At 39.7% G+C, this 26752-nt stretch overlaps 1 protein-coding gene across 1 annotated transcript in view; it reads right to left on the reverse strand.

The window, feature by feature from the left end:
- Nucleotides 1-26752, reverse strand: part of LOC307261367 (ALK tyrosine kinase receptor-like) — a gene marked incomplete at its 5' end in the record, with an annotated part of 326954 nt that overhangs the window by 192485 nt on the left and 107717 nt on the right. The window contains 2 exons of the mRNA XM_080041892.1: nucleotides 10525-10677; nucleotides 19637-19747. Coding sequence (XP_079898018.1) covers nucleotides 10525-10677; nucleotides 19637-19747 — 264 coding nt within the window. The remainder of the gene's footprint in view (nucleotides 1-10524; nucleotides 10678-19636; nucleotides 19748-26752) is intronic.

Raw genomic sequence — 26752 nt, forward strand, 5'->3', positions numbered from 1 at the left:
CTTTTATAATACATGGCCAAATGAATGTGACCTTTCAACCGGCTTCAACAGACAAAGGAGGATTCTAGAGGAGAATATTTTCTTCAGCTTTTTAAGATTAAGAAGAAGGACTGACTAAACTGGTGATGTCATTTTTGAATAGTGCAATATATCTGGATTAAGTGCAAAAACAAAATAAAGAACCATTATTCTTAGTTGGATAGGCTATTACCTCAATAGTTTGCCAGGCTATGCTTTCAGTTGTTAGACGAGAGAGCAAAAAGCTTCCGTTTGTAATGGCCTCATTAGCTCAGTAATCTTCAACACAGATGTTTCTTGAGAAGCATTAGTTCTTCTAGCCAAACTGAGGACTGACTGAACCCGCCGAACCATGTGCCAGCGTCTATCACTCAGTCAGTTGGTGTCTGGTTGTTACAAGTAAACAAGCAAACAAAAGCACAACAATTCTGCCTACAAACTCATTTATTTTATGCATCAATCTAAACCGATTTAGTTGACTGTGGAGCTGGCGCCGCTTTCTTTCACACACAATACATGCCGTTTGGTAGTCCTATCCCACCCCTCTTCCTTAAATCCATTTGTTTTCTGCCTCATAAATTTCACTGACTGTCTGAAATCGACTTACCGGGCCTGGAAAACGGTCCCTCCAAGAGAGGAAAGTAATATTACCTTACAGAGAAAAAGGGCAGAATCTGTCATTAAGCTCTCCTAGAAAGAAAAGAGGCCACCATTATCCATCTTTCTCAGTACTCCTTTCTACCGACAAAATTGAGTTATCTACATTTACTTTATATATTTACTTATCTCCTCCATGGATATACGTCATCTTCTTAAATGAGGACAAACACAATTTATTCAAGCTATTTTACTCCCCTAATGACTGACAAACAAATGAAAGAATAAAGTAGCATCCCTCCTCACTCAAGACTAGAAACAAATACAGATGGGTTTAAGTAAATGAAATTCAAAAGTGGGTCCTTACTAGGGCTTTGATTGATGTTTAAGCCTACTTGTTCTGTCAGGTCAGCAGCTTGTTTTGGGGAGAAAACAATCCCCATGTGTTTAGCTGGGTTACGGCCTGCTAGACAGGTGTGGAGTTAGTCGATAAGCCAGTAGCAGGTTGACCTCTGCTTGTTATTGGAAGAACAGAAAGTAGAACTACTTTACTGGGGATACACATGAGGCTTATCAAACGCCAGGCACAATTTTTCTGTCATATCCTCGGGCTACCAGTATCAGAGACAATCTCTTTCATCTCCATTTCTCTTTTGCTCCCCATCTGGTCTAGGCTAGTCCTCTGAAGCCGACTCAGGCCCGTCATACAGTATCTCTTGGCTTTTCCTCCAATGCTCCCTGCATTACCCCCCTAATCCTATTTCCCTGACTTATCTTACTCAGTCTTTGACAGTGTCTATGTTTATCTTATTTTAATATTATTTTATTATCTTTTCAGGATTCTTGCTCCTTCAACTCCTTCCCGTTGCCCTTTTCAGATCCATCATTTTCCATCACTTTGATCGCAGTGCCATCATGAATAATGAAAAAAAAAAGCTCCCAAAGCATTGATGGCATATTTCCTCTGGGTGAACTGAACTGAATATTTGTCATTTTATCATCAAAGGATTTTGACCCAGGCACAACAATCCGCAGCAGAAAACAAAGAACAATATGACTTATTGATTTTGTTTATTAAGCTTCAATTCGTAAATATGAATTAATGTGTGTAGCTTGTCTATGCGAGTCATTACGTAAACGCTCGCAGGCATTTGGATATCGCCTACTGCCTGCATCAGAGCTCACTATCACTGTGGAATAAGCTTGCTTTTCTGATCCAACCAGATTAGCTGTGATCTTCACAGATCCTGTCTGATCCATGCTGCACAGTGGTCTATAAACATGCTCCTATCTCCCTTTTAACACCAATTCAAAGAGTAGCTTCGACGGCAGCTGACAGGCTCTTCATAAATAATGCAACACCCTAAGCATGAAAGAATACTAATAAGGTATAATCTTTAGGAAATATCTTAGGAAATATCTTATCAGATTTTGTTGATCCTAGAAGAATATTACAAAGATCCATTACTAAGATTTTTAAAGCATGTATGGTTAACCAGAACCACTTCAGCCTTTTTGTCCCCGTTCTATCTATCTATCTATCTATCTATCTATCTATCTATCTATCTATCTATCTATCTATCTATCTATCTATCTATCTATCTATCTATCTATCTATCTTATTTAGTTAGAATCTTGGCTTTTTGGTATGCTCATCAGTCTATGTATGTGAAATGGGGTAACTCTATGTCTGCCCCATTCAATGTAAGTAACGGAGTTAGGCAGGGAAGCATTTTATCTCCCTTTCTTTCTAATATTTATTTGGATGATCTTTCAAAGCTGCTAAATAACTGTGGAACAGGCTGTATGATCGGGAACACCATTATCAACCACCTGATGTACGCAGATGATCTGGTGATTCTTTGTCCATACAGTGCTGGCCTCCAACAGCTGCTAAGGGTCTGCTCCCAATATGGTGCAGACTTTGATATTAAGTACAACTCCAAAAAGAGCAATATCATGATCGCTAGAAGCAGGGAGGACAATAAACTGTTGGTTCCTGATTTTCTTCTGTCCGGTGCTGTCCTTAAAGTATGTGAGGAGGTCAAATACTTAGGGCACTTTATAACTGCTGACCTGTCTGACGACAGGGACATCCGCAGACAGTACTGTATGATGTAATGCACAAGCTAATATGTTGAAGCGCAAGTTTAGTATGTGTTCATTGTCTGTGAAGACCACTCTTTTTAAAGCTTTTTGCACCCCAATGTATACTGCCCACTTGTGGCGACGCTATAAGAAAAGCAGTATGCAGAAACTCAATGTAGCATATAATGATGGCATGAGGCTGCTGCTTCATATGCCACGTTGGAGCAGTGCAAGCCAAATGTTTGTCAGTGTTAATGTGCCCACCTGTCCTGCTGTGCTCAGGAATCTTATGTACAGATGTATGTGTAGACTATCGGAGTCATGTAATGGCATAATCACAACTCTAGTGAACCCTACAATGAGTGCGGTTAGGTTCACTTCCACATTATGGAACCATTGGCGCTTTAGCCTATATGCTAATATCTGAACACTCTTTGTGTAGTGTGGAACTGACAGCTGGAGTCTTTTTTAGTCTTTTTTATTGTTGTTTGTCTTTTTACTGTTTTTGTATTGTATTATGGACCGTTTTTCTCTGTGTCTGGAATAAAATTAAATCAATCAAATCTATCTAAAGCAAGGAGTGTCTCTGTGCCCTAATTTTTCTCCTCAACGGCTTCACCAATCACCCTGAAATGTCACATGGCCCTTCAGTGTGTATACATGGCCAGAGACTGACGGAGCCATTTTTCTCATTTGCCATTGGGAACGTTGACAAAAAAGCGTGATTTTTTTTATTTCTATGGAGCATTTGTGCTGCGATCGCTGACGAAAATCCGCACATGCGCAACTGGCACGACTCATTTCACCGGTCCGTATCGCTTCAGTGCTGACGGGAGCAACAGGAGGAGCGATTTTTCTCCGTTGTTTTGTGCAAGGTAGGAAACAATCTCCTGCATGTCTACACATATGTTAAGAAGCAGAAATAAGTAAAGTAATGGCTGGCAACAATTTGGGCGACAGTAAGATCCGTGAGCTCCTTTAAAATCAGATCTGAGGGCGAGATCAATTCAAATTTTGGTCACCAATAGTTTTTCAGAAGCATGTTCATTCCAGATACAAGGTTCTTTCAAAGTCTGTCCCAGTTGGTGAAGCTTCTGTTTTAAATGCAAAGAATGAGATCCAAGGCTCCCAAAGTCTGCCTAAACTCCAAACATAACCACTGTCGGATAAGAACATTAGCTTCTGTAAGCCAAAGCTCGTTCTAGATTTTTTTTCTGAATCCAGATAACTCCCTGGGTTGGCAGATGAATATATTGTATTGGAGCAGAATACAAGATCTGTATTGGAGCAGAATCAACTGCTCCAATACAGTGTCCTACTGAATATCTCATCCTGCCAGTCAGCTCCGAGCTCCAACTCATTTTGAGAGTGAGAAATCAATGTGTAATCATATTCTCACGGTCTCTGGCAGGAGACATTGGTGGCAGACACAGAATTGAAATGGCCTACTCTGCACAGAAAGGGCAAAAGAGGAGCCAAATACATTCAAATAATTTTCTGTCTTTGCTTCTGTTTCTACAACATTGTCCTGATATAAAATATATTTTAATTGTCCTGAACAGAGGTAAGTCATTTTAAATCAACATGATTAGCGTCATGGGAGAAGTGGTTGGTGTTGAAGAATTCTATTTGCATGATTTGATTGAGTGAATGTGAAGTCTGGAGCACTACAGCATTCCAAAGTTAGTGCTGAATATCAATACAGGTCTGTTAGCCTGCCACTGTGGACAAAAACTGTGCCCTCTCACAAAACAAAGAGCTAATGTGTCAAACAAATCCAAGATTACAGCTAGGATTTTTTTTTATCTAAGCATTGTATTGTATGCTAATTGCCTTGCCAAGGGCACCATTGCCTCATGCTGTTCTAATTACTTATTTAGAACACTAATGTGTCTAACCGCCACCACATATCAGCCGTAGGGGAGGAGCAGGGTGGACTGTGTGCTGCAGCCAGATGCCGTTGATGGCAAGGGACATCTTACTACTAGCAGGCGGATTTATCAAAATGTGAATCACAGCCAAAGCTCAGTGCGATCTAGAGGAAAGGGAGTGGATTGGATCATATATTTTGCTATATCTTGTTCCTTACACTATACAGGACATTCATTATTCAATAGTGGGCTTCATCATATAAAGTATAGATGTGTCCATAGTAAGCCTCTGTTTATAGTAGCCAGACCTATGCTTGATCTGGGTAAACTCAGTTATTTGTCAGCTTGTGACTGCACAACCTAAAACTAACTGCAGCATCTCTTGATAAAGGAATTACTGTTAACAAGCCCTGAAGTTGAACATCTTACAGCAGATGAGTTAGAAACTGTAGTCAACAGCTCAAGCAATTCCACAGATCACAGCCATTAAGTATTCATCCCTTAGTTCCATCCCTTTTTTAAAATGTAAGCACCACTGCACTATGTGGAGAAAGCAGCCCTCCCAGCTCAATTATTCAAAACACGCCAACTGTATTGTGGCTAACTGAGGGCCTGAATGTGATTATGCACATATATTTCCTTTGTACTCTGCATCACCTACCTTCAAGGCAAGTGAAAATAATGTTCGGGCAAGTTGATATTGCTTTTTGGTTGCCCGACCGGGCAAGTGGATTTTAGATGAGTTGTCAGTAGTCTAAGCTATTTATTCATGTGTTTTAGAGTCCGTAAAACAATTTGTTCCCCCGCTAACTCACACAAAATAGATCGGCTATATTTACTATTGAGCAGCTGCACGCGGCAGCCAGCAGCATCACACTCACTCACTCACTCACTCACTCACACACACACACACACACACACACACACACACACACACACACACACACACACACACACACACACACACACACACACACACACACACACACACACACACACACACACACACACACACACACACACACACACACACACACACACACACACACACACACACACACACACAGCCTGTGTGCGTGCAGTTTCGCTGTCTACGTTCCGAAAGCCGGCTCTATTAGGCTACGGACCTGGTTCCGCTATATTCAAACCCCGTTTCAATAACGTTTAAGCTTATCGATACCGCTATGGAGTCCAGTACATGAAGTAATTTTAAATATCGACTAGAGTCGGGTCATCTTCAACTAATTAGGCCTACTTTGGCGAATTATTCCATCACTGGTCAGCATTATAGACTGCAAAAGTGTTGTACCTTCGACTGTCTTGAAGAAACTCCTTCAACCCGCTTCAACTCTGTCTCCAAAAAAAAAAAAAATCCGTCCGCTGAGTCGCTGCCGCTGCAGACGGGCTCGGCACTGTCTCATCATTCATTCAAAGCAGCGGTGATCAACAAACGCAAACGAGAGACTGTGTAGCAAGTCCCGCAGTTAAAAAATGTGATAGTTTTTAAATCCATATTAAAATTTGCAGGATAAGAAGTAGTTGGCTTTAAAAAAAAATCGCAAACGGTTCAAATGTGATGTGTTCAGGTCGGCTCAGTAAAAAGATTATTAGGCACAGGTCAATAAAATGACATCATGATGTGTTCAAATGTAACATGTGTAAAAATGTAAAAAAAGAAATTTAAGTTTTTCGTGAGAAGCTTGAATAATACAGTTTGGGTGAAAAACTTGTTTCCCCAGCAATACAACATTATTAGTAGGGGTGTAACGATCCATCGATGTAGATCGATCCATCGATTGATTTGCGAACGATCCAACTGAATCGATACAACGTCCAAACATCGATACAAATCGATGTTGTAAATGCTTTTATTTTGACAATGTCCTTGCCCGGATGTTTGTGACCCATTTCCGCCCGACCGCAGCAGGCTTTTCACGCTTGTTATGATTATCAAAGTTCATTTCGGACACTGAAACCATCGGTAACAGACCTGTCGGTGTTTGCACCATGGGCAGAGGATCATATATCCCCGCTGACAGAGCAGTCGAGCCGGCGCTTACCGGGGCAGCGCGCCGCTCGACAGGCTCGCGGGGTTAGCAGCTGAGCTAGCGGGGCATTCGGCTGTTATCCCCGCGGGCTGTCCAGCACAGCGCTGCCCGGCTCGCAGTGTAAAGTTCCAAGAATGCGCGGCTCGGCTGCTCTCTCAGCGGTGAGAAGCTCCTGCGCTCCCCGGGGCGGTCACCCTCTCCCCGGGGTGAATTTACAAGCCACCGCAGCCTCAGTTAAAGAGGATAGCTCTATTAGGCTAATGAGCTAAGCTTACGAGGAATCCACCAATTCAGTCCTGTGCCCTGAAACCCTACACGGCCCAAAACTACTCAAATGTCACTCCAATCATTGTTTACTGCCACTACACCTTAAGATATGAATAATAGTAAGAGATTGAAATATATTAATCTTATGAAAGATAGGCTATTAATCTTATGAATGATATTAAGCTTATGAAAGATAATTCAATCAAATAATTCAAGCTAATATTTTTTAGCTGTATTTTACATAGATAGAGGTAGGGCTGGGCGATATGGGCCAAAATCAATATCTCGATATTTTTTTACTATATCTCGATACACGATATATATCTCGATATATTTCAAATCTCCTCTAGAGCACATCCTAAATGCTCAATTTAATTTATTTTTTGCATAACATCACACCAGTAATATGATTTAAATAGTCCCTGCAAAATGTGTCTGCACTAACAATACATTAGGCTACATGAAACATGTTTATATTCTTTAGTGCTTTCTATTGAAACAATTTGAAACTTGCACATGGCAAAGAGTTTGCACATTGTATTGATTATTCCACATCCTTCCACTCCCATACAATGTATCCAGCATTATTTTATTTGGAAACAGTTTTTTCCATCTTCTGTTAATCTGTAAACTGAGAACACTAATTATGACTCATTACAACCACTTACTAATTGTTTATCACCACTAACCCCCTGAAGATAGCAGCCACACTTTAAATGCAGAACAGGTTTTGATCCATAATAGTAGTCTATGTGTATAAAAGGCTCTGACATGTATAATGGTTACTGTCGCTTTAAGAGCAGTTGCTCCCTGTCTAAGTTAAGTTTCGTTTTCTGCCTGTTAGTCCGAGAGAGAGATTCATGCAAGCGCAAACAGCAGGTGGCTCATCGTCCCTCTGTTACCTGCCTTATTGTTTAATTCTCCTGTATTTAGTTAATGAAAATAAAACTGGAAGACAATCAGAGGATTTAAATAAATACGGCTGAGAATTAAATGGGATGCCGTGGTTGTGTGACGTTGGACCAAAAACTCCCCCGGCGCTCGTTCGCTTTCCTCTCATAAGGACCAGGCTCTGTACAGCGGCCGCTTATGCTATCAAGCGCCCGTCTACAAAAAAGGTCCATGCTATGAACGACAGCCGCCTTCGCCGTCTTTCGCGCCCCCTCCACCCGCTCGTTCGGCTGTCATAAGAGCAGAGCCCTCGTCTTTTTTTCTCCCCCTCTCGTCGTTGTTTTCACATGGCGATAAAAGTAAACACTCACAGGGCACAGACTACGTCACAGGTGCGCGCCCAGGAGACTCTGGTTGGGAGGGGTGAGTGAGTGTGTTGCCAATGCATGTGAGTCTGGCAGAGGGGCAGAGAGCCACAGGAAAGAGCGAGAGAAGCGAACACCAGCGAGTTTGCCGGTGGCGGCGGCGGCTAAAAAAAAACACATTACGTGCCAATTTGTATTCGATGGTCGCGATAGGGTCATTTTATACATCCCCTGGAGCACATCTCGCGATATATCGAATATATTTGATATATCGCCCAGCCCTAGATAGAGGTATTTTATAAGGAAGTCCCCTTGACATTAAATAAAATGTCATCAAAAAGAGGGAAATAGCAGAAGGTAGCAGCTTAAATTTGTTGTTTATCCTGTTAATTTCAAGATCTTTAGTGTTCAGAATGCATACAATGGATTAAAATTATACAAACAATTAAGAAGGCTATTCTATTATCAACATGTATTGTTAGATAACGAGATAGGCCATCTTGTGTTAAATGGGCATATAATATCGTCTCATATCGATCGCAGGCCCCTGAATCGAATCGAAATCGTATCGCAGCAGATTTTAGATATCGGCAAATATCATATCGTTGTCTAATGAATCGATTTAATATCGTATCGTGATGACAGCAGCGATTTACACCCCTAATTATTAGTAGGCCTAAATATGGAATTATGACCTGTTTAAAGTCCTATCCTTAGCTCTTCTAATCTTATAAGCAATTAAAGCAATAATACCAGTTCTCTTTTAACAAAATAATAGAAAAGTATCAATAAAGATTTGGATTGTGGAGTCTTTATAATGGTATCAATATGAATAGAAATGAATGATCCCCCTCTCTACTTACAGTATAACTGGGCAATAGCTTTAACATGGTGGACTTTAATCATTTTATGGCAGACTATCACTTTTTCGCACAATGTGACTGTTTTAAATAAGTAAAATAAGTTACATTTTTCTGAACACTTTTGTGTGGAAGCTAACATTCAGCTTGACTCTGAGCTAGACTGAGTTTTCTGAGCCAAAACCAGGCCAGGTGCATGGCAAAAAGAGGCCCTTTTACGATGCTGCAGCAGGACCAAGCGCTTGGTGTAGTGTGATGTCATGATATCTAGGCTTATATGAATTGTTGTTGGTTGTATGTGGTCAGGATGAGACTAGTAAGCTGTGTTTGCATTTAAGAGATACGGTTCGCTAAAATGTATAGTTTAATTAGCCTATATATATCATTGTTTAACAGTTTTTTTGGGCAAGTGAACACGACATTCGGGCAAGTAAAACATTACCTGTACTTGCCCTATGGGCAAGTGCTTTTGAAACCTTAGTGTCAACCCCTGCATTGCGTCATAGATAATCTCTTTAATATGTGTTTATATCATATGCTTTTCCTTCTGGTCTTGGGGATTTATCATCCTAAAGATTAACTGAATAAAACATATAAGAAACAGAATTTTAAACCCATTTTGTTGGTCATTTTGCATTTTATCTGGGGACTAAACTGGGTTGGAATGGAATATTTTATGTTCGTATCATATCAAAGAGTTAAAAGATATATTTCCAAAGCCTGTATGAAAATCTAATCATCAAGGATTATTTATGAATAAAAGACTTAAAGGTGACAGAACGAAGACATATTTTACTGAAAGCTGTTTTCCTCTTATATTAGTCTGGACATATTGTACACTTTGCAAGCATAGACAAATATACCCTACATTTTATGACATAATTATTATAAGTTATGTGGCATATGTGGAAAACAATAATTATTCTTAATTAAAAATGGTGACTAAGAAATCAAAATCATTTCTCATTTGTTGTGCCGCTGTGTGTCAAACAGTTTCTATTTTTACCACAGTATCTTAAATCAAATAAACCCAAATGGTTTAGTCTTAGCCGCTGAGCTGTGCAAGCGAGGGAGTGGGAGCATGCACGCACACGTGGATATGGAAGACAAAGAGCAGGGACCAACAGGATGTTGTAATCTACTGGCTCAGCAAACTATATTCAGCTTCTTACCTGATACATCTTTATGAAAAGGAATATAACAACAGCAAACATGCCATACCGCTACATCTTTTGATAACCAAATTCAAGGTTGGCTTAAAGTGATCAAACCTTTTGAGTTTGCATTGACATAATGAAGTTGGTTGCTTAAAGTGAACAGAGAGAAAGGCACATCAGCGAAAGAGCTTGCCACAACAAAAATCGCAATTAGTTTAAAGTGTTCAAGAAGCACGATGCCTTCTGTATAAAGTACAACATGAGCAGAGAATATCAAAGTGGGAGTAGTGGTAAAGTGAGGAGGTTTGTGGAAAAATGAAATTCCCCTGCAATGGGGGGAAACATGATACCTTCATCCTTACCTTCCTCCCACCCCTGGGGACTGCCTGCCTTCTTTTGGGTTCTATCGTTCCTTTCCTCCCGCAGGTCCCCAGCTGCCACTATGCTCCATGTGAACTCTGGGTTTCCCTCCAAGTGCTGGTCACATGTTCTGCTTCTGCCAGGGCATCTGGGATCTGGTTAAATAAGAGTTATTATTTACACATGGAGTCATCTTTGGCTGGTATATTGCTCATATTTACCCAAAGAATATCATAAAGAATAAGAATCAATAGAGAATCTCAAACAATAATTCAAAACCAGTTTTGACATAGTACATTCCAATATTAACATACTGCAATGACTTAACAGCACTCAGTGAATGTTAAAATCCCACTTTCTTAGAATCGTATTAATCCAAACCCATTGGGAAAGAAAACTGAATGCACATGCAGAATATTTGTACAAGTGCTTAAATAATTTCAGGCAAAATATGATTGCAAATGAAATACAGCAAAAGGATTTTGAAACACGTGCTTCAGTCTGATTAGAAAATGAAACTTTCAATTAAATACACTGCCAGGGGAAAAGAGGTGTTCAAATGAAACTGTCTGAATGTTAGTGCAGCACTTCTTTTTTTTTAGAAAGTCCACAGTTTCAGTAAACACGGTTTAGACTTCTTCATCAACAGTCCAAACATACTCTGTAGTTTTCATATTGTAGTAAAATATAAAATGTCATTCCACATTTGACTACATAATTAAAGGACCAGTCAAAAATGTAAAAACCAGTCTCAGGGAGGAAGAACCCTGTCTGTTGAAAATGTTGTATTTTCAGATTGAATGGCCTCATACTTTCTGCTGCAGAAAAGTTTGTTGCTTCAAACCAACAAGCAAAAACAGCCTACTTCTACAATGGGGGGAGTTGTACTAATGTAATGTTAATGTACAAACTGCTGCTGTCAAGAACAGGACTGGGTGCAATAATCCCTAATATTTTTCTCATAGTGGAAATTAGGGACAGCGCTCCTCCCACTCATCCTCTGTCTATCTTTCCCTCCATCCGTCCTCGCGCTCTGTGCAAAGACCTCATGTAGATGCAAATTTGCCATGCCACAGGGATGCAGGCTGTTTGCGGGGGCTTGGCCACTTTCAAATGACTTCTCACACTAGGCTCTGGTGATGCTTGATCATTTTTCAATGTCTACTGTATCTGCCAGTTTCTGCCACAATTTTTGCAATTACAAAATAAAGTGTTGAGAACCAGGTTGGGTGGAGACTACATTGGATCAAGAACTACCATAACAACAAGGACGTCATCAGTCATTACATGTAACTAGTATTTAATTAATTAGGACATTAAAGATATGAGCACTGCATTGCATGCAACTTCTACATTTGGCTGATAGTTGGTACAAAGCCCACCACGATTGACATATCAACATGTTTGCATCAAGTAAATGTGCATGGGCACACATAGTGTGGCTTAATACATCAATTATACACCAGAAGGTTCACAGAGTTAAGCAAATGCAATATTCCTTAAGGCGGTGCGACTACATCTAAACATATTACAGCTTCTTAATTATTCAATGTGAATTTACCCATGCATAAACAAAAAAAATAAGGAAAGAAAGCTGACCAATGACCCCTAATTCTTACTTCTTGTAATTTGTAGGACTACATTTTTAGCCATTGTCAGCTTTCTCTGCAAAATTAGTACAAGTTAAATGTATAAGTGACATCTGTTTGTATTTTCAAAGCTGGGAAAACTGCATCGGGTGATTGTGTTATAGGTGCAGATCCATGTTTGTGGTATTGGCCCTTTTAGTTATTAAGGTTTCCCAACAAATGCAACATTACGGCTCGCACAGGTTAATTGGTTCACCCCAGTCGTTCGGTTTGAAACCAAAGTGCTCCCACAGCTGTCACGTTTGGCTTTGATACCAATTCCATCTTTTTATTCTTCCAAATAGTTTTCTCTGGCTCTCCTCCTCAAGGGGCTCTCATGCTGTGTAACGCCAAAGGACTGCCTCCCTACGCAGAGACGATGATACACTTGATTTACACGTGACGAGGGGGTTAAATCGTTGTGCCCCCAACTTAGCCTTCAAGGCATCGCTGGCTGGAAGCTACTCTCCGCCCCCTTACTAACCTTAACCATCACCAACAGAATGCCTAACTGTAACCCTGCGCGCTGCCTTGAAGGCTCCAGTTGGGGCACAAAACACCATGCAGGCGAGAGGGCCGGAGTAAAAACTCTTGTCATCCAGTCTCTTTGATAGAGAGAGACATGAGGAAAATAAAAAAAACGTGCAAATGGAAATTATCGCTCATTTTAATTTATCATGCAATTAATTGATTTATTGCTGGTCGCAACAGGCCTACCAAAGGCAGCACATCACTGTAAACAAGGTCTTCAAACGGTGTTGCCCATTCAATGGATGTGCTCGGGTGCTTTACAGGGAATTCAGTCATAGTCAGGGTTTTTCCTGGCTCAGAATGGGCCTTTGGGGGGGGGGGTCAGTACGATGATCGACTTTTTTGTGGTCACGACTTTTTTGTGGTCGCAACAGTAAAGGCAAAAAGTTTGTGTATTTTAAGAGGGATGTGGGGTTGGGAGAGGGGAGTTTCTTTCCAGATAAAGAGCATTTCAGTCAGCCTGTCAATCGCTGCGTTACCATTAGCTCACTGACTCTGATAAAATAACAATAAAGAACCTGTAGATATGAAATCAAAATACTAATAATGATAACCTGTTTAATAATGTAATTGTTTCTAATTGATCTAAACCAGGGGTCCCCAAACTTTTTTCACTGAGGGCCACATACAGAAAAATCTACGAAGGGCCGGGCCACTTTGCAAAAATAACACATTTATCAGGACATGTAGCTGCTCTGATGTTTAGTTTCATAGTGTCTTCGTAAATTGTAATCCTTCTTCACGGCAACACTTTCCTTGCACATTAAACAGACACATTCCCCCTCTTGTTTATATGCCAATGATACACCCAGTGTTTTCTGCCTTTGCGTCCAATGTCCAGCAGGGTGAAAATAGTATCCAGCCGAGGTCCCGACCCTCCTAGGGGGGTCCGGGGGTATGCCCCCCTGGGAGATTTTTTTAAGTTTTTAAAGCGAAATGCATGAATTTGGTGCACTTTGAGAGGGAAATTAAGAGGCTAAATCTGAAGAATTTTGTATGAAAAAAAAATGGAGACACTGTGTCAGATGAATTAGAAGCTATTGGAGAAGGACACATAGATTTTCCATAATAATATTAATTTAAAATAAAATATTATGCAGGGTCCTCTGGGATGGGCTTGTTGCTCATTTTCTTTTATGGGACATATTTGTCTGTAATATAATGAGTGCATTTAAATTATTTAAAAGCGCCATATTACATTATATTTTTAAAATGTGCCACGGGCCAATCAATCAGTGTTTGACACCCCTGCACTAGTGGGTTAACTAAGAAATGCAAAAAAAAAAAAAATAATAATAATAATAAAAAAAAAATAAAAAATAAAAAATATTACATTATCTTTTTAAAATCGGCCGCGGGCCAATAAAAAGCGGGCCGTAGTTTGGGGACCCCTGATCTAAACCATGGAAATTGCAAGAAGTTAGGGCTGCTTAATTATGAAAAAATAATAAGCAAGATTATTTCGATGGACATTGTGTAATCACGATTATTCAAGACAGTTAATCATTGATTATAGTCATCATGCATTCATTTAACTTTAAACAAGGTTGTTTCTATTAACACCATGACTTTGGACTTTAATCATAGGCCTAATTGAACTGAAAACAATAGAAATAGGCTTAATTAGTTAAACATGTTTTTATAATTGAAAAAAATAAATATGTCAACATAAAAATAACCCGTTGCAAATGGTGTTGATAGGGCACGTATTTTGTAGCAGGAATGTGAGGGCATCATTTATTTATGTCTCAAAAAGCTGGCTGGATATTGTACAGTGTTGACTGTTGTGGTGGCAGGAGTCAAGGACCTTTAAACTCCTGTGTTTTTAATTCATTTATTGCTTGGTCATTGACCACTATGATTCTACTTAAAGTGAATATAGAAATTGGTCGAGATGTTTTGAGGTACATACATGGTCGCATATCCCTTTTTCTCTCTCTCTCTCTCGCGGTCGCGTATGTCACGTGACTCTCGTTTCCGTGCGTGACATATCTTGCACATTATTTTAGTCTGTTGTGAGTCTGAAGTGTTTTCAGACAACACAATAAGTTTTACCTTTTATTTTCGACCAAAGGCTGACTTACTGCCGTCCTTCGGAGTTTTTCAAAAAACCCGGCAATGCGCAACATTTCCCTCCTACGCTCTGAACCAGTTAAAAGCTAAACTATCAGGTGAGGGAGGGGCTGAGCGGAGCTCACGGCTGAAAGGGTTCGCTGCATTTAAAAGCCTGCATGCCCCGGCGTACGGAACAATGATAGTTTAATTACGATTATTTTGTTTTCATGATAGAGGGAAGCCGTAATTGAAAATCAAGTTATTGCCTAGCCCTACAAGAAGGATGACTTAAATTGGGCTGAATTTGGAGAGGTTTTCAATGGCTACATTTATTCTCAATTTTTATCATTTTGATGCTGGTGATTTTCCTTTGGCGTTCGGTAAATCCTCTTTGGGGGGCGCCGAAAATTACCTATGCAGGAAAAACCCTGATAGTTAAACACCTTTAAATTTGAGTCTTGATAGAAATAAGGCAGGGCATTTACAGAGTCGCCGGGAATGTGTTAACACAAGTGTGTGATTTGTTAATGAGCATATTATGACACTATGACCCTGACCTCATTTATCAAACAGTGCAGGGATTGAGCTACGTGTCATGTAACACAGCCAAAGGTCTTTGAGATGCGAGCTGTCTAAGTAAATAAATGAACTATTCAATTCCCAGTAGTGCACAGCTATGTGATTAAACGTTTAAAAAAATGGAGATGCTGTATTTGCACAGGAGTGATTTTGACATTAAGTAAATAACATATAACAATGTATGACTTTGTTGATCGAGAGTCAAAACTGTACTGACAAGTTTCCCAATGAAAGCCATTTAACTAAGATGATGAATATGTTATCTCCTGATTGCAGTGAGATTGTGCCTGGGCGGCGGAGGTTATTTATGTATCCATTACTTTTTATGGCCAAGGTATTCCAGGCAAATTAATTTCCGCTCGAGGGAGCTGGAGCTGTCCTTTCAAATACAAACAGATGAATAGGAGAGTGACAAGTGATTTTTTACACCATCAGCGATGGTGTAAATTTTTTTTTAAATGTACAACAATTCAAACACTGACACAAATGTCTAGGTACATAAATGAATTAGGAATTGTTTATATCATTGCTTGTTTTTCTTTACCCAATATGGGTTGATATCAATCATTTATGCTCCCCTTTTGCTTGTGTTCTCGCTTCTCTAGTTTTGAGATTAAGGTAAAAATTACGGGAAATTTCTAAATTGGAAGCTTTCCATGGGAGTTAATGGGAATTTATGGGAATTAACAGGCATTTTGGGAATAGACGGGAATTTACTAAATTTAAGGTTTGGCCCTTAAAGGCCCTGGCAACCCAAATCTACTAAATCGTTCTAACTATGTTATTTCAGTCCTGGCAAATGTTCTAGACAGTAAATTTGTGTACCTTAAACAGCAATATTTTATCAGCAAAAAACTATATTTATGGCGCTTTTCCACTGCGTGGTATAAGCTCAACTCGACGCAACTCGCATTTTTGGGACAGCCCGAGTGTGCACACAACAAGCCAGGGTTGGAATGGCGGGACGATATGACTCCTGCAGGATGCCATATGCACCTGCACCACTGCTCTATCTTTGAGACCGCCCCGCCTTTTACAAATGTGTTTTATTCCACTGCTGTCTCCTTACACAAGAACAGCACTACCAGCTGAGTGAGGCAGATTTTCTATTGTAGAGCAAGGCAACTCCTGAAGTGGCTAGCATCCATCCGAGTGCCACTGTTACAGCTGGCGGCCACAGCTGAACTAGGACTATCCATCTCCATGAAAAGAAAGGGTCTGGAATGAGAATTGTGGTGTATTAGAAGGGTTTTTGCTTAACAGGCTGCCCTACTGCTATTTCCCAGGGGAGGTTAGCACCCTGTGGATGGTAAGCAGTGAAGATTAAAGGTCAAAGGTTCTGTCATTACAGAGATCAATGACATCACATGTTGCACGGTGGCACCTAAGTCAGCTCTCCAGCACTCAAATGCCAACAAGGAAGTTGGCTTAGCCTGTAGGGCCTGCAGCTAAAGGCTGCTAATGAAGGCAGGAGGGAGGGAGAGAAAGCATGTGGGCGGCTGATGGTGAGTGTCCAGTTGGTCTGTGTTGGCTTTTGTGGTAGGTAATACATGCCGGCTGACAGCAGATCCTTTGGTCAAAGCTGAGATATATCACCACATCCCAAAGCAATGTACACCATGCCATGTTTTGAGACCTCTTACCATCAAACCTTTTTCCCAGCATCCTCTAAAGCTGTCCTATGTAACACAACGCAACCTTTCAAAAAGGTAGGCAGCAGCTAAATTTCCTCACCCTGAATGAATTTTATCATCTTGGCCTGGGAAAATGTTGGGTCCCAGTATGTATAGAAATATAAAGCTCAAATATGCCCAAAAGTACAATCAGTTATACCATTGGAGAAACATGTTGTAAACAAATAAATAATATGAATGGAGAGGGTAATTTTATGTTGAATCAACATTTTGGCAAACACACCATTTGTGGTAATAACAATTTGACTTGGTTTACTAAACAGCACTACTTTCATTTGGAGCATTTGTAGTTATCTAGGTTTTACTGCTCCAGGCACATCATGGTCAAATTGCTAATCACCATGCAGGAAAGTATCTCTTCTGGTTTACAAACATGTTAAAGGGCAGAGGTCAATGTTGACATTGTAAGAAATAATAGAATATGTAGTCTGCTGTGGGCATTACTGATTGATTGATTGATTGATTGATTGATTTAAAAATCATTCTCTAACTGACACCAATAACAGTCCACTGGAGGCTGTCACAACTTCAGACAGCTGAAGGAACGTCCCAGGGTTCCACCGTCAAGGATGTGTTTTATATACAGTTGTGTGACAGAGTGGTGCTGGAGGGACTGTGAATCATCATTTAAAAGAATTACCTCCCACTCTTTGAGAGGTTGGAGGGACAAGAAGAAATTTTGCTGGAGCTGTCAAAGCCAAATGATGTGAATGTGAATGATGTGATGTGATGTAGATGCACACATGCTCCTCTGGGCTCTGGGTTTATGCAGATGCTCATAAACAGGACTGTTACATTGGGATCTTGTCTTTGGGTCACTTTTCTTATTATGTCAAACTGCCATGCTTCAGCCATTGCTGGTCTTTTTCTATACCTATTCTAGAAACTAGCTGTACCTAGTTAGTTATAATCTCCTACTTCCTATTTATTAAATAGTCAGACCCTAAGCATAAGGGATCAGTTTACAAAGAGTGAGTGACAAAGCAAAAAACGGATGACAGCAAAGAGCCCTAGCTGACGAGAAAAGGATTCATTTATGAGAGTCAGTAGTCTGCCTGCTCCTTGGTTAGGTTCTGGTTCTTATTTTGTGATGTAAATCCTAAGAATTTTGATGAATGGTGCAAATCGTAACCCATCAGCACAATCCCTGTTTCAAAGTCTTGAAAACTGACACTTATATTATCTAGATAATGTGTAAAACAAAATGGAACTGAATGTGGAGCAGAGCAAAAGGAGTTACAAATGATTTGCTTTACAAACAGCAGTTAAGTGTTTGGGATTGTATCTGTGACATATGGCTGCACCAATGGCTGACAGTCAATTCAGATTAGTGAATTGTGAGAGAATATCTAAGATAATCACATAGCAGCCACCCACAAACAGAGATCTATTTTAAGCATTAAATTGGCTTTTAGACTTTATATTCTGTTAACAAAATACATGATGCACATTTGGGGTGCAATTCATAGATGCTATCAATTATTCAGGAATCCATTATAAAAAAAGAAATAAACTCAGAATATTGTCATTTCAAATACCAGTAAATCTATAATGATTCCATTGAAAGGGAGCTGCATCCCACACAATGTTAAATTGAAAAAGTGGACGATTAATATGCTCTCTCTCTCTCTCGATTATGTTTTCCTTTTAAAGTAGCTACAAGGAACTTTGAGTTTCGGTTGAGTTTAGCTGCACCTTTGGATAAAAGTAGTTGACACCAGCGCCCAAGCACGTGCCAGTAGCATGTGTATTTTTTTAGAAAGAGAGTGAATAAGTCCATAAAGAGAGACCGCAGATGCGGTAATATATTTCTATGTGACTTTGCAAAATAAATAATGGTAATATGACAATGGTGTAGCAGATAAAACTTTGATTTAGTATGTTCAGGAAACTCAGGCAGGTCCGGTCTGCCTGCCGAAATCATTCCTTGGAGAAATTGGGCCTGTGAAAATGCCTGAATAGTAAGTATATACTATATAGCATTGTTTTCGCTGATGGTCTCGTTTGCTGTTCCAGGTATTTTATGATCAGAGGAAAATGTGCACTGTTCAAACATTTGAAAGTTCCTAGTAGGAGGTTTACAGTTGATTAAATAAACATAATCTGCTCTTGTGTTTCTCACAAATTCCTTGTACTGAATTTATTTGCAACTTTAAAAACGGTTAACAATTGAAAAATGCCTGGATTATTTGAAATGATTCAAGAAGAAAAAAGAACAATGGTTCACTAAAATGAATTATTATCTTACATTTTGGCCAAACTTTGCCACAATTTTACATGCTTACCTTAAAATATTTAATTTTTTATCTGAAAGTTACCTAATGAAAAGTGTTTTTTCAACATATGTTAATGGCTAAATCTATGTGCACCAATCAGGTTCCAGATGTGTATGCAATGAGTACTAGGTATTTACTGTATGTGGGTCCCTTCAGCTGGTCACAGGCAGGCTGAACAACAGACACTGAGTGTTGTGATGCCAGTGCGGGGCAGCGGAGACAGAGAGGTTTATGTGTGCTGATGGAGAGCTGATGCAAGTTGTTGTGGCCAATTGGGAGCAGGATCCTTAGAGGACAGAAGTGCCTCAGCCTTTCCATCTGTCTGAGGAGGGCTGACAATGTCTTACTCACCTGACATGGGCACAGAGTCGTTGGGAAAGCTCAGGTCATCCTCGGCTACCCAGGAGAAGCTCCAGTACTCTCCAGGAATGCCAGCAGCAGTCCAACCAGCCGATGGTTCATCTGCAACAACAGCAAATCCACATCTTATTTTCAGAGCACATGTCACAGACGTAAGGTGAGAAACACATCATCAAAATGGTAAGGCAGTCACTCAAATAATGATTACTCCATGCAGTGTTTATTTGGGCTGGTCGGTTGAAATTAATTTGGCATTCATGCTGAGGTCCAGTTTATTTGCTGGTCAAACTCACTTTTGGCACCACTGTCCTCATATTCATCTGCAAATGTTATAATGCCATTTTACATATTAAAACCAGCCATTATAACACAACACCTCTTATCAGTGGATTGACAAGCTAATAGACAAAGAGAAAACCCTTGGATACCTTGGCAGGGCTACAATTATATGCAGTCATGACTCATATTTGAAAATGGACCAGGACCATAGCACATAAAGTACACTCCTGTGCACACAGTAAGCAAGTAATGTACAATGCACCACTGCAGAAGAGAGTTATCTCAGCTCAGTGAACACACAGTCTAATTCTGTCCCACCCCCACGCTCAAATCCTTTGAATGCTCAGTGGATTAATCAATAAGGGTTGACTCAACCTGTCACTTGGACATGGTTATTGAAGAACATACATCTCTCTTAGTCTTGTACATCTTCCAGTATAATTTTTGACTCACAATCCCTCAAATGCTCACAATGATCAAGTTCAAATCTTTTGTTAGGAGAGATTAAAGTAGATACTGCCAAAGGCCTTTAAAAGACACAGAACGGGTCACATAGTAGGAGAGGAATTTACACTTTTAAGCAGGCATGCAAACTCATAAGCCATTAAAAAGGTGACATGCCCAAAAATCATCCCCCCCCAGTAAGTGATTTGAACATGTAAAAGAGTCAATTTGGTGTATTCTGGTGAACAGAATTAATGAAAAATAAAACTTTTATTTCAGTTCCGATGAATAGTAAATTGAGCAAAAATGCCAGGAAAAGTGTGTAGGTGTATTTTCCAAGAAAAATGTTAAAAACATCTTAGAAAAACGGTAAAATGGCATAAACCAGCTTGTTGACAAAACATGTTTTGAAAGTGAGAGAAAATACGTTAAAAAAGACAGAAAATAACATGGGGCCTCAAATCAATCACACCAAATTCCCTTACAATAAACTATTAAGATTGTGGCGGACAGGATTTTCATAATCATTGCTACAAAACCATGAATCAAACATATAAAAATACACTCTATAGTCATCCATAGTTTCTCTTGTGCTCACAGACACACACACAGCTGGCCATCAGACCACCCCATCCCCCCCACCCCCCAGCGGATCTCTGCACCAATTTTGTTTACAAAAGGGCGAATTTTGCCGAAAGGTGACTTGTTTGCAATGCATGCCTGTTTTGAGGGAAGGTAATGTAGGTGGTGCTTCAGAGCTTTGATTCATAATAGTGCACTAATCTACAAATTAAGCCAAATGTGAACAGGTAGTGGATGCTTAGGTCTACTCAAGACCTGGTGGCAGGTTTGGTTTAGCTTCGAATCATATGGATTCTGAAATATTTCTACTCAAATTGAACAGATGTTTCTAATGTGGTGTCATATATATTTGCTCTGTTCTAAGGAACCTTGTTAGGATGAGAAAATCAGGCTTAATAAAGACACTTCGAAATGTAACAAAACAACTGGGAGTATCAAGCATTTCCAGCTAATTGAAAGGGAAATGCCGTTTGATTTTCATACTCCTTGGCCTTCTGTGTCACAATTGTCCCCTTCTTTTGCCCTTTAATTAAAGATTTACCTTGCGATACATACATTACTGCCTAAATAAATTGATTACCTGTCTGGACCAGTGACGCATCAATAAATGCTTGTCTAAGTCTGCCAACATCACTTCAGGCAGCTGAGGTCTGGGATTGGCTGCTATATCTCTCTGCTACAAAAGGCTGCATTGATTTCCATCAGAGGAGCCCTCATGTCCACTAAGCACTCCAACCTTCATTAAGACCTTCGCAGAATTCCACACAAGTTGTTCCCCTTCCCTAAACAAGAATATGTGTATACAGTCATTCGCAAGAACAGCATTCACCTGATCACACTTATCACTGAAGACCTCTAACAACAGAGCCAAGGTACCAAACACTTCCCTAATTAAACAGTCTTCAAACAAGAATACGGTGGCTTTAAATAATTCATAAATGTCTCGTCTACATTAATAGAGGTGTCAAGCTTTTCGAAAGGCTTAAGACTCACTCTAACACCTAGCATCCTAATTTAAAAAGGAGAAGGTACATGTAAAGTTATCATGTTAAATACCTACAATGCTATATTATATATATTTTATGCAATATTAAAATCATGACACATTTAAATAGTGATTGTTTTGTTATAATGTTGATCCTATTGAAAAGCACTCGTTAAAGTCATACTATGCTAAAAGTTATGAAAAAATGAATTAGTCACACAAAAAGTATCCCACTAAATGATCACTTCTGCCCCACTAGAATATGTGGTGGTGTGTTTATCGGCACTGTCTGGCTGTATTTTACATAGTAGCATTTGTTGGTATTGTTTGCTAGCAAGGAAGCATCTCCGTCACTCGGGGGAAATTAGCTGAAGTGAGGACACTTTCCAGTTAGACATAGGCCTTCAGTATCATTCAGTATTCAATATCAGTGTGTTAACAACTGAGCTAACCCCAGTCAGGGAAGTAAGGAGAGGCTCAGTGCTCTGCTGTGGGAGAGCTCGACGAGCGTCTAGTCATTCGGCTGCAGTGAGCAGGAAGCGTCATTGCGTTGTTATTGGTTGAGGGAACACTCTCCAGGTGCACTGCTCAATCGATTGACGCCTAGAAACATCCCGACGGAGCAAAATAAACCAAAACAAAGCAAATACAGCCAATGGGGGGTGATTGCAGGTAACATTGACAGTTTCCCCTGCAACCAATAGCAGAGGCATTGGTCATCTCTTGACTGTTAATGACTTGCAGTGAGATAAAAAATACTTAATGTCTGAGTTTAAAAAAGCCCCAGGTCACTTTATAATTTTTTGGCATTTTCTTCTTTTTTATTAGATAGTTAGGAGAGACAGAGATGAAATGGGGCAGAGAAGGGAATGACATGCAGAGATCAACTATGGGCTGGACTTGAATCCGCGGTCTACTGCAACTGATGACTGAGCCTCAGTGGGGGCGTTCTAACCACTACACCACAAGCACCCCTGCCACTTTAGACGTAATTGTAACACTTAATTTTTTTTAGACAATGCATATTACAATAAAGAAAGTTCCTGTACACATTTTTTACCAAGCATTTATATATCTATATTTAAGGGTTCAAAAAAGTAGTTTTCTAATGTGGTTTCTGTCCAATTCACTTGCTGCACACAGAAAAATATAGACATCACTGAAACCATTGGTGCTGCATAAGCGGGGAGCGTTGCGTGGCTCGTCTGATGCAGCCGGTCAGATATGTTAAGATGGGTGCCAAAGTGAAACTGCCTGAGCTTTCAAGCGCTTTGCGGCACTTAAGGGCGCCCAGTGTGTTTCCAGCGTTAGACAGGATTTTGCAGGGTACATGTTTTCCACTCATCACATTGTGTCAGTACTCGCCTTCAGTATAACATTTGTCATGATACAGCCCATCATAAAAATGGCAAGAAACTGCAATGGTATGTCTTATTACATTAACTTTGTATTTACAAAGGAATTTTGAATCAAAAAGGTATTGCGCACACGTTACTACTTTACTCTAAAAATAGAAATTTAAACATAATTATCTTGTCTTTGCAATACAGAAGGGAAAAGAATCACACACACACACACACACACACACACACACACACACCCTTTAAAAGTTCACAAATTACAAATACAAATTGATTTCAAACATTGGCATGTGTTTGACATGGTCCACAGCTATTTGAAACATCGAGTTTTAAGAAACAAATTTGACAAGCATTATATAATTATTATTTTTTTAATTGAATGTCTCCTGTGTGTTTTCAGTGCTGCAGACAGCCTTCAGACCACTTGGTCCTGCCATGGAACAGCTTCCTTATTACTGAAAAAGAATGTTTAGATTTCTCTCACTCTCAGAGCCTCACTCTGTCATATCTGCCCATCTGACTGATGTCACTCAGAGCAAAGAGCAATGCAATGTGCTCAGGATGAAGTTGTGGGGAGACAGGTTGACTCCACTCCATTTTGTCTGCATCAAGATAAAATGAGCCGCCCATACATCCTCCAATTTGAGGACAATATGCCAAAACAGCACTCAACTCTTAGTGGTTTGAAATCCTGCTCAAACTGGAGATGGTAGAGTCAGGAAAAGAACACAGCCTTAAGGATGGATTCATTTTTAAGGATGTCATGGGTGCAAGCTATCCTCCCACACTGATTTTCCAGAACACGTAATGTGCATTCAACACAGCCATGACGACAATTGAGACGCTCTCTCTCCTTGTTATTGTGGAACCGCGCGTCATACTCGAGGAGCTTGGATGACTCATCATTGGACCCAAGGCAATTTGGGGGAAAAAAAACTAAAAATTAAAGCCTTCAGCATTGGCTTGCTGGGTGGGTAGAAGCGTGACATCTTCCACTGAGCATTCAACGACTGTCTCGGCCACAGCAGCATAAACAATCCAGGAAACAGTTTACCTTCCAACTCGATAACAAGTGGCAAGGTATCTGTTGAAAACAAATAAATGGATTTAAAGAAGCAAAGCAATTTGATGTCTGAATTCAGTGTTCATTATTTTTCACTTCAGTTGCCCTCAATGTTATATTTTTTAGCATATCATATTAGTCTGTTGCTTGCTGACTCAGCTGCTTTAAACCACACCACTGTCACTTTACCTTTCTCTCCAAATGCTTCTGTATAGTCTTTACCTTTTATTCTATTCTTATTTAATTTGAAATGCTTCCTTGAAATACCACCTTCTCCCACTAATATACATATATAGTTGCTTCTCTTTTTATATTGTATTGCTGTGTTACATGTCATAAGGATGGGATTTAAATTTGACTAAATAACAACATACTACATACTGTAGACTATAATTGTACTAACAAGCGTTCCAACCAAACCAAGGAAATGGGTTTAAAAGAGAAATAAATAAGCATCATGCTGCAAAAATTCAAGGACAATAATGATGAATCGTGGAAAAAAAGCTACATTTGGATAGTCCATTAATACTTAAACGATATGATAGTTAGCATGATATGATAGCAAGGCGTTCTGAGAGACTCCTCAAGGACCAACCTTGGAAGAAAGGCTCCTCAAAATGAGCTGCATCAAACAGACTGAAATACTTCTTGAACGTGGCTTTTTCCAGTCGGGGCTACGAAAAGAGAACCGTCTTCCTGTTCCTTTCGGGTTTGAAAGAAACACACTGAGGGCTGCCTACATTGTGACAGAAATATCTCTCCCGTATCTGATTCAGGGCCGTTTTTCGTGAAACTACTAGGTTTTGGACTGTCGTCCAGCCTAGTTATTACAGGCTGGCTCTCTCTCTCTCTCTCTCTCTCTCTCTCTCTCTCTCTCTCTCTCTCTCTCTCTCTCTCTCTCTCTCTCTCTCTCTCTCTCTCTCTCTCTCTCTCTCTCTCTCTCTCTCTCTCTCTCTCTCTCTCTCTCTCTCTCTCTCTCTCTCATCACAGGTGCATTTAAAAAAAAAATAATATCATGGAAAAGTCCATTCAAAACTTTAGTTCTCATATTCTAGATTCATTACACGACATGAAATATGGCAGGCCCTGCTTATGTTTTAATCGATTGACAAAGGCTTAGAGCTCATGGAATAAAAAATCCAGTACCTCAAAATATTAATATAGGCAACACAAAACCAAAAAAAAATTAATAATTATGTATTTCACATTGTTTAAGGAATCTAGTAACATCGGCAGGAGGTAGCTATGCAGCTTATTCATTTCCGACTATGATGACCAACTATCTGTGCAAATTAATTCACCGCAGCATACACTGTCTAAATCATAAAATTAACAACCCAAATAGTTTTAAGGGGCATTAACATGGAACTTGTTTTACACACAGCAAGGGCCACCCACAAACATTAGTTCACTAACTTCATCGCTTACGCTAGCTAGCTGATGTATCCTTCTTGCTAGGTGCTGGCTCAGCTCCTCTCTCACTGGCTGAAGACGACAGAACAATATATTCCGGTTCTTTGGAAACTTCTCGCATCAAAATTCACCTTTCGACTCTTCTTTTCATAGTATCACATTATTTCTTTTGAATAGCGGTGAAATGCGGTGTTACTAACAAACAAGTTTCTTCCTGTCCAGGCTGTTAGCTAACATGCCCATACGCACCTGAAAGCCGAACCAATTAATAAATGTGGCGGTTGGGCTGTTTGATGCCTGTCACGAGCTCTTCGGAGATTCATTGTTTACATACGTCACAACCAAAGCTGAAAGATATGATGCAAAACTACAGTAATCCTAACTGCAAAAACTATTTATACGTCCTCAGTTTTATTTTATTGTAGTAGGCCTACAGCAATATATTATGTAATTTTGTTCTGTTACATTTAGCCTAGCCTATTTATTTTAATTTTGAAAACAATTTAAATAAAAAATTCCAACACAGTCTAACCTGCATAAAAAAAGTGTAGGCTAATAATTATAGACAAAGCATTTGCCTGATAAGGGTCTAAGACTGAATGTTGCTATAGCCTATATTAAGAAAAAATTAAAAAAGTAAGACAGTGTACGGGAATATACCTTGTTGGACCTAATCTTCCCTCTCCTACGCATACTTAAAACAAAATGTATTATATCATATTTAACTGTATTTTACCCAGGCTAAATAAAGCCTATAAATGTGGGCTATCTTGAAATGTTTCTTCAAACTACTTGAATCAGCATTTTTGGTTTTTGATATATAAATAACAGGAACTTGCTTACCTATAGGCCTACTACAATATTTAGCTCACTTGTGTCAAAAATATTCATCTTCCCAATCTTCCCCACAAATCAACAGGCCCCTTTTTACATCCCATTTCATATAATCAGCTTCACTGCTAATGAGCTCCTGCGTTAAT

This window comes from Ammodytes marinus, assembly GCF_949987685.1.
Source record: "Ammodytes marinus genome assembly, chromosome: 15".
In the NCBI taxonomy this organism is placed as follows: Eukaryota; Metazoa; Chordata; class Actinopteri; order Uranoscopiformes; family Ammodytidae; genus Ammodytes; species Ammodytes marinus.